Source organism: Centropristis striata, chromosome 19, assembly GCF_030273125.1.
Source record: "Centropristis striata isolate RG_2023a ecotype Rhode Island chromosome 19, C.striata_1.0, whole genome shotgun sequence".
Classification (NCBI taxonomy): domain Eukaryota; kingdom Metazoa; phylum Chordata; class Actinopteri; order Perciformes; family Serranidae; genus Centropristis; species Centropristis striata.
In genome coordinates this window covers 912099-927416 of record NC_081535.1, presented here as the reverse complement: position 1 = coordinate 927416, position 15318 = coordinate 912099, and the positions used below count along the sequence as shown (strand labels likewise).

Sequence of the window (15318 nt, the reverse complement as noted above, 5' to 3'; positions counted from 1 at the left end):
TTAGGGGCCCACATTTTTACCATTGTAAACTTTGGCGCTAGGTGAGGTTACCGCTAGGTGAGGTTACCACTAGGTGAGGTTACCGCTCGTCGAGGTTACCGCTAGGTGAGGTTACCGCTCGTCGAGGTAACCGCTAGGTGAGGTTACCGCTAGGTGAGGTTACCGCTCGTCGAGGTAACCGCTAGGTGAGGTTACCGCTAGGTGAGGTTACCGCTCGTCGAGGTTACCGCTAGGTGAGGTTACCGCTCGTCGAGGTTACCGCTCGTCGAGGTAACCGCTAGGTGAGGTTACCGCTCGTCAAGGTTACCGCTAGGTGAGGTTACCACTCGTCGAGGTTACCGCTAGGTGAGGTTACCGCTCGTCAAGGATACCACTAGGTGAGGTTACCGCTAGGTGAGGTTACCACTAGGTGAGGTTACCGCTAGGTGAGGTTACCGCTCGTCGAGGTTACCGCTAGGTGAGGTTACCGCTAGGTGAGGTTACCACTAGGTGAGGTTACCGCTAGGTGAGGTTACCACTAGCTGAGGTTACCACTAGCTGAGGTTACCGCTCGTCGAGGTTACCACTCGTCAAGGATACCACTAGGTGAGGTTACCGCTCGTCGAGGTAACCGCTAGGTGAGGTTACCGCTAGGTGAGGTTACCGCTCGTCGAGGTTACCACTAGGTGAGGTTACCGCTAGGTGAGGTTACCGCTCGTCGAGGTTACCGCTAGATGAGGTTACCGCTAGGTGAGGTTACCACTAGGTGAGGTTACCGCTAGGTGAGGTTACCACTAGCTGAGGTTACCACTTGGTGAGGTTACCACTAGGTGAGGTTACCTCTAGGTGAGGTTACCGCTAGGTGAGGTTACCGCTAGGTGAGGTTACCTCTAGGTGAGGTTACCGCTAGGTGAGGTTACCGCTAGGTGAGGTTACCACTAGGTGAGGTAACCGCTAGGTGAGGTTACCGCTAGGTGAGGTTACCGCTCGTCGAGGTTACCACTAGGTGAGGTTACCGCTAGGTGAGGTTACCGCTCGTCGAGGTTACCGCTAGGTGAGGTTACCGCTCGTCGAGGTTACCACTAGGTGAGGCTACCACTAGGTGAGGTTACCGCTAGGTGAGGTTACCACTAGGTGAGGTTACCGCTAGGTGAGGTTACCGCTAGCTGAGGTTATCGCTAGGTGAGGTTACCACTAGGTGAGGTTACCGCTAGGTGAGGTTACCACTAGGTGAGGTTATCGCTAGGTGAGGTTACCACTAGGTGAGGTTACCTCTAGGTGAGGTTACCGCTAGGTGAGGTTACAGCAAGTTGAGGTTACCACTAGGTGAGGTTACCACTAGGTGAGGTTACCGCTAGGTGAGGTTACCGCTAGGTGAGGTTACCTCTAGGTGAGGTTACCACTAGGTGAGGTTACCGCTAGGTGAGGTTACCGCTAGGTGAGGTTACCGCTAGCTGAGGTTGCTGCTAGGTGAGGCTGCCGCTAGGTGAGGTTACCGCTAGGTGAGGCTACCGCTAGGTGAGGTTGCCGCTAGGTGAGGTTACCGCTAGGTGAGGTTACCTCTAGGTGAGGTTACCGCTAGGTGAGGTTACCGCTAGGTGAGGTTACCTCTAGGTGAGGTTACCACTAAGTGAGGTTACCACTAGGTGAGGTTACCGCTAGCTGAGGTTGCCGCTAGGTGAGGCTACCGCTAGGTGAGGTTACCGCTAGGTGAGGTTACCTCTAGGTGAGGTTACCGCTAGGTGAGGTTACCGCTAGCTGAGGTTGCTGCTAGGTGAGGCTGACGCTAGGTGAGGTTACCGCTAGGTGAGGTTACCACTAGGTGAGGTTACCTCTAGGTGAGGTTACCTCTAGGTGAAGTTACCTCTATGGAGGTTACCGCTAGGTGAGGTTACCGCTAGGTGAGGTTGCCGCTAGGTGAGGTTACCTGTGTATACTGCAGGAGGGATGTTACACATGTCCTTATTCTCGTGATATAGCCTTTATTTTTTAACTTTTCTATAGTGAATTTTCTATTTAAATAATGAATAAACATTTAATGTAGCCTTTATTTAGTTGTTTTTGTCCCACTAATGAATTAAATGCTGACTCATCTATATTTAACACATTAGATGTATTACATCCCTTAAAATCAAGATGTCGCCTCTCTTGACAGTGCAGTAACTTAACATATTTCATGCTCTAATGCATGTTTAACAGTATAAATAGGAATACAAAAGGTTTGAAACAAATAAAAAATAACCACTTACTGTGATTTCTTTTTTTTTCAGTGCAAGAACAGCAGACCAACATTAATTACAAGAAGTCGTTTTATGCGTTTTTACACTGAACTTTTAAGATTTCATGCTGAAATGCATGTAGTTACTGAGGGCCACTTCAGGTGAGGGTGAGGACCGTATGTGGCCCCCGGGCCTCCTGTTGACCATCCCTACTTTATACAGACTGGATCACATCCTGATGGATTCAGGTCATTTAAAGATGTTTTTTATAAACTCTGAGTTATTTGTATAGCAGCTGTAACGTCCCAGTCTGGAGGGTCTGGAGGGTCTGGTGGTGGTTGGTGGTTTCGGGGAATCCTGCTGTCAGCATGTTTGTCTGTCTGTGTTTTGATGCAGATCTGGATCCAGACGCTGATTAAATATTAAAACATTTTCTCCTATTTATAAAACAAAAGTAGAGGAGTGAGCAGTGTTGGCGGAGCAGAGGAGCTCTGAGTGCTTTAATGTTTACACACAGAGTAAACAGCAGGAAATCACGTTTCCTCAGTCTGATCAGAGTATTCACGTCCTTTATTTACTGCAGTAAAAGTACTAATACACACTGTGACATGACTCTACTACAGTAAAAGTACTAATACACACTGTGACATGACTCCACTACAGTAAAAGTACTAATACACACTGTGACATGACTCCACTACAGTAAAAGTACTAATACACACCGTGACATGACTCCACTACAGTAAAAGTACTAATACACACTGTGAAATGACTCCACTACAGTAAAAGTACTAATACACACTGTGAAATGACTCCACTACAGTAAAAGTACTAATACACACTGTGAAATGACTCCACTACAGTAAAAGTACTAATACACACTGTGAAATGACTCCACTGCAGTAAAAGTACTAATACACACTGTGAAATGACTCCACTACAGTAAAAGTACTAATACACACTGTGAAATGACTCCACTACAGTAAAAGTACTAATACACACTGTGGAATGACTCCACTACAGTAAAAGTACTAATACACACTGTGAAATGACTCCACTAGAGTAAAAGTACTAATACACACTGTGGAATGACTCCACTACAGTAAAAGTACTAATACACACTGTGGAATGACTCCACTACAGTAAAAGTACTAATACACACTGTGAAATGACTCCACTACAGTAAAAGTACTAATACACACTGTGGAATGACTCCACTACAGTAAAAGTACTAATACACACTGTGAAATGACTCCACTACAGTAAAAGTACTAATACACACTGTGAAATGACTCCACTACAGTAAAAGTACTAATACACACTGTGAAATGACTCCACTACAGTAAAAGTACTAATACACACTGTGAAATGACTCCACTGCAGTAAAAGTACTAATACACACTGTGAAATGACTCCACTACAGTAAAAGTACTAATACACACTGTGAAATGACTCCACTACAGTAAAAGTACTAATACACACTGTGGAATGACTCCACTACAGTAAAAGTACTAATACACACTGTGAAATGACTCCACTACAGTAAAAGTACTAATACACACTGTGGAATGACTCCACTACAGTAAAAGTACTAATACACACTGTGGAATGACTCCACTACAGTAAAAGTACTAATACACACTGTGAAATGACTCCACTACAGTAAAAGTACTAATACACACTGTGAAATGACTCCACTGCAGTAAAAGTACTAATACACACTGTGACATGACTCCACTACAGTAAAAGTCCTGCATTCAAAACTTACTGAAGTAAAAGTACAAAAGTATCAGCATCAAAATGTACTTAAAGTATCAAAAGTAAAAGTACTCGTTATGCAGAATGGACCCACTCAGATTGTTTTATATATTATAAATATATATACATTTTGGTCTTTTATTTTGGTAATTTTGTGTCTTTTTTAAATGTTGTTATTTTTTTGGGAAATTGTCATTTTTTTGTTTTTTATGTTAATTTTTACATCTATATTTGGTCATTTTGTTTATATTTCGGATATTTTGTGTCATTTTGTGTCTTTTTTAGTCATTTTTACATCTATAGTCATGGAAACATTCTTAATAATAACCAAACTCATTATGAATAAAACCATGGAAAGTGGAGCTTTGATTTAAAAAAAAAAAAAAAAAAAAGGTTCTCCTGTTGTTATTCAGTATTAATGTTCACTTAAATAAACAGTTTCAATAAAACTACTTGTGACATGTCAGATTTGACTTGGACTGAACATTTGCTCTCACTTTGAGATAAAAATATCAGGATATATAACGTATATCCATATTCAGCCTAAATATATCAGGATATGACTTTTGTTACATATCGCCCAGCCCTACTACAGATATATATATATATATATATATATATATACCGGTCAAAAGTTTTAGAACAGCCCAATTTTTCCAGTTTTTTATTGAAATTCAAGCAGTTCAAGTCAAATGAACAGCTTGAAAGGGTCCAAAGGTAAGTGGTGAACTGCCAGAGGTAAATAAAAAAAGGTAAGCTTAACCAAAACTGGAAAATAATGTACATTTCAGAATTATACAAGTAGGCCTTTTTCAGGGAACAAGAAATGGGTTAACAACTTAACTCTATGGAGTCTTGGGCTATTTTGTCCATTTTTTAATTCTTTTCATGTCTTTGTAAGTCATTTTGTGTCTTTTTTGTGTCATTTTGTGTCTTTTTTTGGTCATTTTGTGTCTTTTTTGTCATTTTGTGTCTTTTTTTAGTCCTTTAGTCCAACATAAAATGTGATTTTGAATCTTTTTTTTACTTTCAAAACACTATCATGCTCAATAAAGAATTTTAAATGTTGCAAATGTGCATTAATTTCAGAGTACACTGAGACATTAAACTGCATCATTTTCAATTCAATTCTGGAAAAGTTGGTGTGTCCTAAAACTTTTGACCGGTAGTGTATAAATATATTTATATATATATATATATATATAAGTAGAGTGAGAGCTGGTGTGCAGGCAGAGGTCAGCTCCCTGTGTGGGTTAAACCAAATGTTTACTACTGAACACGTCTTACTGCACCCTTCAAGCTGACACACACACACACACACACACACACACCAAAAATAACCTCCCATCCATCAGGTCATGTCAACAGCACACATTTAGCTAATGAAAACAAGCAGCAGCATTAAGGCCTGGGGTCTACAGGATCTACAGGATCTACCACAGGGCCACATATAGGAGCAGCACTTAACTAGATATGATGAAACAGAAATTTTAAATATGTTTACAGTGCAGTAACTTAACATATTTCATGCTCAAATGCATGTTTAACAGTATAAATAGGAATACAAAAGGTTTGAAGCTAATAAAAAATAACCACTTACTGTGATTTCTTGTTTTTTCAGTGTAAGAACAGCAGACCAACATTAATTACAAGAAGTAATTTTGTGCTTTTTTTACTCTGCACTTTTAAGATTTCATGCTCAAATGCATGTAGTTGTACTGAGGGCCACTTCAGGTGAGGGTGAGGGCCGTATGTGGCCCCCGGGCCTCCTGTTGGAGGATCTACTCTGCTGCAGCTGTCAGAGGATCCTGAGTGCTTCTGAGGCTGTCAATCATCTGGAGCTCTCTGCTCATGGACATAACATCATACATCAGTGGACTGAATCATCCTGACTGACTGTAGACCAGGGGTCTGAAACACAAATTACCTGGGGGCCGCTGGAGGCAGTATCAAAATGACAAAAAAAAGACACAAGATTACTAAAAAAAGACACAAAATTATTATTTTTTTAACACAAAATGACCCAAAAAAATACACAAAATTATTTTAAAAAAAGACACAAAACTACCAAAAATAGACACAAAATGACCGAAAAAAAGACACAAAATGACTGAAAAAACACTTAATTACTTAAAAAGACACAAAATGACAAAAAAGAAACAAAATTACCAAAAAAGACACAAAATTATTATTTTTTAAACACAAAATGACCCAAAAAGACACAAAATGACCAAAAAATACACAAAATTACTGAAAAAAATACAAAAAATCACCAAAAAAATACACAAAATTACTTTAAAAAAAGACACAAAATTACCAAAAAAGACAAAAAATGACAAAAAAAACCCCAACTAAATTATTTAACAAAAGACACAAAATTACCAAAAAAGTAATTAAAGGGACCTTCCACACACAACACGGTACAGTGCCATTCATATAAAACTCACATTAAACTTTCATATCAAGGTGGGGGCCACAAAATATCGTCACGAGGGCCACAATTGGCCCGCGGGCCACGAGTTTGAGACCCCTGGTATAGAGCTACCAGAGGAGAGGAGGTCAGGCTGAGAGGAACAACAACAACAACAACAACAACACCACCAGAGATGTGTTGACAGAATCCATCCAGACAGCTGCTGGTAGATCCTCCAGACTCTCTGGAGATCTGTTCAGCTCTCTCACTCATTCATCTCTCATCTGGTCACAAAAATAATGCTCTGAACACAAAAAGCATCAATATCACTCCACTGCTACGCTGACGACACACAACTGTATATAAAAACTGGACCATCATCATCATCATCATCATCATCTTCGTCAACATTGAGCACCAGCGATAAATAAAACTTTCGTTTTTACCCCTCACCACAAGTTTCAATATATATTCTCAGACTTTAATATATATCTATATATATATATATATATATATATATATATATGTATATATATATATATTATGGCAAGCCGTTCAGGAAATTATTATAAATATGAATTGAAAACCTGAGAATACATATATTTTGAAACTTCAGAATATATATAATAACCTGAGAATAAATCACCTTTATTGTCATTGCACAGAGCAACAAGTACTAGGACAACGATCGAAAGTGTTTGTATATGTATATTGTACGTATTTTTATTTTTTTGTTTGTTTGTTTTTTGTTTCGTAATTCTCTGCTTTTTTTACATCATGGCCAGGGGACTACAGATGAAAACTAGCCTTCTGGCTAACTCTGGCTTTTTTAACCATGTGTAATCATGTGTTTTATGAAATTGCACTGTCCCCTTTTAAATAAACTAATAATAATAATAACAAAATTAGCCATCAACCCGTCCAAAACGTATAAAACACACATACAATAGGACAGAGGTGAACAGGACAGGGAGACAGGGAGGAAAGATAAATAAATATTTTATATATTTTATATATATATATATATATATATGTATATATTTATGTATTCTTGGGCAGCTTACTGAAGCACAAATTGCTCCTGATGTGTTTATCTGTGTATGAATGTGGTAAATATAAAGGTGGAACATGTTTTACAGGCCTGAACGTCTCTGAGTAAATAGTGTTTGTCCTTGAGGTCAGCAGCATCACAACACACAATAAATAAATAAATAAATAAATAAATAAATAAAGAGATGCAGCTGAAGGCTCATCAATCACATTTCACAATCATATAACTTCTTCTTCAGCTGCTGGGAAAAATAAATGTCCCCACTAAATAAACTCATATCAGTCATTATCTCATATATTATAGTGTCTTTCTTTAAAAGAGACTAAAACACATCTTTTCCTCCAGCTTTTAGTTAGTTAAAGGCTAAAAGGCTCTTTTAAAGGCAATACTAGTGTTGTTTCTTTAATAATCATAATACCTCTTAACTACTCTACCCTCAGTTTTAATGCTGTATTATATGTTTTTATGTATGTCACAGTATTTTATGGTTTATTTGATCTGTTTTATATATAATGTTAATGCAATGTTTGTTTGCAGTGTTTAGTGTGTATATTGTATATTTCTGTCATGTATGATTTTTATTTTAAGCACATTGAGTTTACGCCTGCCGTATGAAATGTGCTGTATAAATACATTTTATTTTATTTATCATATCTTATCTTAACTGACAGATATTTAATTATCTAACTGTCTTTATCACCGTCAGCTCTCCAACACAAGAGGAGACCAGATGAATCCAGATGAAACATTAAAGGCTGTGATGGATTATTATTTGTTTCAAGCATGCTTCATGTTTCTGTGAGCTGATTTTCTGCTCAGCAGATGATTATTATTATTATCTGTCTGATAGTGAAGAGCCCTTTAAGACAACAGCAGCTCTCCTCTCACACCATGAATAATAATAATAATGTGCAGTAATCAGGCGTGAAGCAGATGGATTATCTGTGTTTGGACACCAGGATAAAACTGGATTTACACTGAGGCGCTAACAGGAGTTAGCATGTAGCTGTTTGACGTCAGGGAGACCTCAGGGAGCGTCACTGGGCCGCTGCTGTTTCCATACAAGTTCACAGAGTCACAACAAAAACTGTTTTAGAATATTAAAAACTAAAAAAGAAACAAAGAAAAATGGGAGAGTTTTTATTTTCAGATTTTTTATTTATTTATTTATTTATTATTATTGTATTTTTCATGACCTCCATCCTGTCTGTTTTGCTTGATGTAGGTTTGCATGTTGTAATAATGAAAATATAATAAAAACTTTGATTTATATAAAAAAAAATAAGTTTCCAGAGTCAACAGGTTGATGTGATTTCTCCTTTTTTCAGTGACACACCTCCTGTCTCACCTCCTGTCTCACCTCCTGCTCTCCCTGTCTCACCTCCTGTCTCACCTCCTGTCTCACCTCCTGTCTCACCTCCTGCTCTCCCTGTCTCACCTCCTGTCTCACCTCCTGTCTCACCTCCTTGTCTCACCTCCCTGTCTCACCTCCTGTCTCACCTCCTGTCTCACCTCCCTGTCTCACCTCCTGTCTCACCTCCTGTCTCCCCTCCTGTCTCACCTCCTGCTCTCCCTGTCTCACCTCCTGTCTCACCTCCCTGTCTCACCTCCCTGTCTCACCTCCTGTCTCACCTCCTGTCTCACCTCCCTGTCTCACCTCCCTGTCTCACCTCCTGCTCTCCCTGTCTCACCTCCTGTCTCACCTCCTGCTCCCCCTGTCTCACCTCCTGTCTCACCTCCTGCCTCACCTCCTGTCTCCCCTCCTGTCTCACCTCCTGTCTCCCCTCCTGTCTCACCTCCTGCTCTCCCTGTCTCACCTCCTGTCTCACCTCCTGTCTCACCTCCTGTCTCACCTCCTGCTCTCCCTGTCTCACCTCCTGTCTCACCTCCTGTCTCACCTCCTTGTCTCACCTCCCTGTCTCACCTCCTGTCTCACCTCCTGTCTCACCTCCCTGTCTCACCTCCTGTCTCACCTCCTGTCTCCCCTCCTGTCTCACCTCCTGCTCTCCCTGTCTCACCTCCTGTCTCACCTCCCTGTCTCACCTCCCTGTCTCACCTCCTGTCTCACCTCCTGTCTCACCTCCCTGTCTCACCTCCCTGTCTCACCTCCTGCTCTCCCTGTCTCACCTCCTGTCTCACCTCCTGCTCCCCCTGTCTCACCTCCTGTCTCACCTCCTGCCTCACCTCCTGTCTCCCCTCCTGTCTCACCTCCTGTCTCCCCTCCTGTCTCACCTCCTGTCTCCCCTCCTGCCTCACCTCCTGTCTCACCTCCTGTCTCCCCTCCTGCCTCACCTCCAGTCTCACCTCCTGCTCTCCCCGTCTCACCTCCTGTCTCACCTCCTGTCTCACCTCCCCTCCTGTCTCCCTCCTGTCTCACCTCCTGTCTCACCTCCCTGTCTCACCTCCCTGTCTCACCTCCTGTCTCCCCTCCTGTCTCACCTCCTGTCTCCCCTCCTGTCTCACCTCCTGTCTCCCCTCCTGTCTCCCCTCCTGCCTCACCTCCTGTCTCACCTCCTGTCTCCCCTCCTGCCTCACCTCCAGTCTCACCTCCTGCTCTCCCCGTCTCACCTCCTGTCTCACCTCCCCTCCTGTCTCCCCTCCTGTCTCACCTCCTGTCTCACCTCCTGCTCCCTGTGAAGCCTCTCTGTGATGCTGAATGACAGACAGTCAGGCTGATTGCTCTGGTTATTGATTGAACAGTAGTTTCCTATTGACAGTGAGACGAGTAAACATCAGCGTTCAATAACACAAAGTGGACTGAAGGCTGCAAACACACAAAGACTCATTTATGAGCTACACTGTAAAACATGTCTGTAGATTTTAGGGTGAAAACTGTTAAACCATGACAGTAAAAGACATAAATCTATCTATAAATCTCTGGTTTTCATTTTAGCTGAACAGACTATAATAGTTTGCACCTCTTTATAAATTTTCCCTCCAATCAACCTTTAATCAGAGTACACTGTTCTTCTGACCCATGTTCCTCAGGCTTTCAGAGAGAAATGCATGTTCAACAAGTGCTGCTTCATCTTAAATAGAGGCCACCTGATCACACCTGGTTATTCACTAAATTGATGACCTCACTGATTGAATGCCACACTGCTATATTTTTGAACACGCCCCTTTCAACTAATGTCACAGCCTTAAGAGCTGCATGTCACCAATGCTGGTCTGGTTGGTTTCCTGAGGATCTACTGCAGCTACTGGTACATTGTTTACCATGTAGCAGATCAGCCTTTTCTATAAGAGCCACTAATTATTGGAACTCAGTAGCAAATGAGATCAGAGACATCAGCACATTCGTTTTAAATCTGAAATCAAATCCACTCAATCATGCACCCACCAACTATAAACTCAAACATTAGCTCACTATTTAGCAACCTCTTTAGTGTTGTATTTTAACATTGTGTTGTGTTGTGACTTTCCTCTTGCTGTTGTCTTGTTGTTCTATTGTGTTTTCAGAGTGTGAAACTTTGTTGTTGCTGTCTGAAAGGCTTGTTTGTTTGTGTTAGATTGATGTTATTTGATCCTGCCCAGGGACTACAGAGGAAATTTAGCTAGTAGCTAACTCTGGTACGGCTGAGAGCCATGCACTGTCCCTGGTAAATAAACCAATAAATAAATAAAAAAATAAAAAAATAAATAAAAACATACTAAAAACCTGGATTCATCTGGTTAGTCACATTGGACTGCTATTATTTTGAACACTACTGTGTAATATCTACCTGATTCATGGCCCATAATAAGGACCAATAACTGCATATTTATATAATTTAAACTCAACAACATACAGCAGGCTGATCCTGTGAGACTCATCTGTTCAGAACACTGCTAAAAAGCCAACTTGTATTTTTTGGCCTAAAACAGTGATTTAAGTTGGTAAAACTTGGAAATATAAATTATTGACATTTAGGGCAATAATGTAAGTTAGCACAACAAAGGAAGCCAGTTGTCTGCTCAAAAACAAGTTGGTGAGTTGTTGTTACTTATATCTTTAAGTTGGGGTTCACAACAAGGGACAATAGTTCTGATAACTCTTATTTCTTTGTTGGGAAATGAGGGAAAGCCAACTTTTTCGAATTGCCGCTGCATTTGAAAGTGTCATTGTGGCTCTGCTGCCTGAGCTGGAGTCCACAAAGATAAGCAACCCTTAATTAAATTAATTAAAATGATACAGGAATTATATTCAGAGCTGTCTTGTGCAGTGTTGTACGTCGTTTGTTGGAGAAGGCAAACTTTTCAACATTAACTTCAACTTTAAACACAAACAGGTTTTCAGTCATTAGCGAAAGCTAGCGGCTAACTGATGCTAGCGTCTAACTGATACTAGCGTCCAACTGATGCTAGCGGCTAACTGATGCTTGCGGCTAACTGATGCTAGCAGCTAACTAATGCTATCCGCGCTGCTTGTTACAGCTACAAGAGTAGCCATTAGCGTTAACTCAAAATTGTGGTCACAACATTAGCTGACAGACATAGCGGCGTTACAATCGTCACATTGCAGAAGTTAGCAGAAGTAAGGATTAAAAGTTGTTACAATGTAAAATTATAAGTTGGTACAACTTACAGTTGAGTTGACAAAAATCTGAATTCAGAGTTGAGCAAACTCAAAAACAAAACTTAAAATATTTAGTTTAATTGTCCAACTTAAAATGTTATCGAAGTTTGTTGCCTTGAAACTTTTAGTTGACCCAACTTTTCTTTTTTTGCAGTGTGGTAAATACTGTTAAAAGCAGCTGTGAGCTCCTGATGTGTGACTAAAGGTCTCAGATCCAGATGAAGGACCATGTTGGGAGCAGAACCTCCAAGTTGCCAGTCAGAGTTACGGAGCATGACCAGAGTTTTGATCTGCACGTCTAAACTGTGAGGACAGGAACATTAGAGTCTGGCAGCAGGACCGGCTTCTGTCAGCCTTTAGGGAGAGTTTTGACTTATTATGAGCAGATTTATACATCAAACAGGTTGGAAACGTGCTCGACAACAGCCAACCAGAGTCCACCATTTCCTGCTCCACTACTGTTTATTATGAAGCTAATAACCTGCATTACATCAAAGCAAACTTTTTATACCTTTTTAATCACGCTGGTTACATGGATTCTATAACTGTAACAGTAATATTAGTAATATTAGTATCAATTTACATTTAAAACCATAATATGACATGCAGCCAGAGTGCAGTGGCCAGGATGTGAACCGGAATAAAAAGGAATAAAATCATCCTCTGAAACTGAAAATCTACGCTCTTGAATAGAGATAGGATAACTCTTCCATAATCATATTGTTGCTTTTTTTGTGTATTTATTTTTAATGTTGAGCCTTTAATAATGATCATTTCCTGAAGCTTTCTAAGTAGTTTTCTATCTACCATCCATCATCCATCATCCATCCATCCATCCATCCATCCATCCATCCAATCATCCATCCATCATCCATCCATCCATCCATCATCCATCCATCCATCCATCCATCCAATCATCCATCATCCATCCATCATCCATCCATCCATCCATCCACCCATCCAATCACCCATCCATCCATCATCCATCCATCATCCATCCATCCATCATCCATCCATCATCCATCCATCCATCCATCCATCCATCCATCCAATCATCCATCCATCATCCATCCATCCATCCATCATCCATCCATCCATCCATCCATCCAATCATCCATCATCCATCCATCATCCATCCATCCATCCATCCACCCATCCAATCACCCATCCATCCATCATCCATCCATCCATCATCCATCCATCATCCATCCATCCATCCATCCATCCATCCATCCATCATCCATCCATCATCCATCCATCCATCCATCCATCCATCATCCATCCATCCATCCATCCATCATCCATCCATCCATCCATCCATCCATCCATCCATCCATCCATCCATCCATCCATCATCCATCCATCCATCCATCATCCATCCATCCATCCATCCATCCATCGGACCTGGACCTGCACTTATATAGCGCTTTTCTAGTCGCTTTGCCACCACTCAAAGCTCTTTACACTACAGACTGACTCATTCACCCTTTCACACACACATTCATACTGGTGGCAGAGGCTACCCTAAACGGTGCCACCTGCCACCATTGGGAATTCATTCACACACCGATGAACACAGCACATCGGGAGCAATTTGGGGTTCAGTATCTTGCTCAAGGATACTTCGACATGTAGGCTGCCATGGTCGGGGATCGAACAACCAATCCTTCGGTTGGGGGCCAACCAACTCTACCAACTGAGCCACAGCCGCCAACCATCCATCCATCCATCCATCCATCCATCCATCCATTATCCATCCATCTTGATATTTTAAGAGACAAGGTTGCATATCCAGACATCCCTTACTAGCCTCTAAATCAGGTCCAAAAATGTCCTAGAATCTGTGTATTTCTATGTGTGTGTGTGTGTGTGTGTGTGTGTGTGTGTGTGTGGGCTGGCTGGTGTCACTTCATATCATCAGGATGCTTCATACAGTAACTCTTTTTGACAGAGTGTTCTCGGGGGGAAACATGTGGCCGTCCCTCCTGAGTCGACATAAAACTCAGAACCAAAATATGCATATAAATGATTCATGGGATCATCGAAAACAAAACCAGAAACATGGACCCACACACTCTTTCTCTCTTAAACACTCACACACACACACACACACACACACACACATCTTCCTGTCAGGAATCACAAACAGCCTTTTATCTTAAATCGCTTCAACAATTTCCACAACATGATTGTTTTTTTTCCTGTTCGTTTTTTTTTTTTTTTTTAATCTGTGAGGCGGATCGACGAGCACGGAGGTCAAAGAAAATGTTGATTGTGTGGGAAAGAAAAAGCTCTGTCGCTTTCAATTCATCAATCTCTGGTTGAAAAAAAAGATGGAAGTGTAGGGAATGTTAAATGAATACAGAGAGTACAGAGCCTGGTGTTTAAGTTTCATTTAGTTCTGTCACATAAACCAGCAGTTTTCCAAATGTTCTCCTCTCTATGAAGCTTCATTGGGACATCACTAATACTCACCATATCGCAAAATGCTTAAAATCTCAATAATATCGTATAGTGACTCAAGTATCAGGATAAAATCTTATCGTGGGGCCGATACGCTGATTCACACCTCTAACTAAGATATGGGTTAGACTAAGATTGTGTTGACTCACAAGGTTTTACATATATATATATATATATATATATATATATATATATATATACAGGGCCGGCTCTAGGCGACATAGGCTGATAAACAATGACATTTTGTCACTTGTGGTGCTGAGTCACGTGACGTGTGGTCATTGCCTTGCCCCCCTTTAGACGGTCAGATCCCTGTCACAGAGGTGACCCTGACACGTTATGTTTTGATAAATATTGCGATCTCCAGCTGAGCTTCTTTGAGAATTGACTTGTAAGTTAATAATTCTATAGACAGACAGTTGTATTATATAGCTGGTTGGCTCCATGGGCAAACACAAACAGGAGTTCCCTCCATGAAACAGCAAGCGGAGCTGTTCAACACCAACGGATCTCACCGAGGACACCAGATGGGCTAGAGCCGGCCCTGGAGATATATATCTATATATATATATATATATATGTATATGTAAGTGAAGTGTGGGTCTTACTTGTTGAGTTTGGCCATGTAGATCTTGATGTGTCCGAAGTCGGGCCTCTCTGCGGGGTCCTCTGCCCAGCAGCCCTCCATCAGGATGGTCAGCTCCTCCGAGTGGCATTTGTTGTCTGTTGTTGGACGGAAATACGGTTTCTGACCGTTCCTCACCTTCTGGACGATCTCTGAGAGGAGAGGGGGTTTATTACATCACACTGATTTAACATGTCTTCATGCTCTATAGCAGTAGTTCTCAACCTTGGGGTCCCGACCCCAATTGGGGTC

At 41.2% G+C, this 15318-nt stretch overlaps 1 protein-coding gene across 1 annotated transcript in view; it reads right to left on the bottom strand.

Annotated features, from left to right (window-relative positions):
• Nucleotides 1-15318, bottom strand: part of npr2 (natriuretic peptide receptor 2) — a 138517-nt gene that overhangs the window by 19541 nt on the left and 103658 nt on the right. The window contains exon 15 of the mRNA XM_059358133.1: nucleotides 15050-15218. Coding sequence (XP_059214116.1) covers nucleotides 15050-15218 — 169 coding nt within the window. The remainder of the gene's footprint in view (nucleotides 1-15049; nucleotides 15219-15318) is intronic.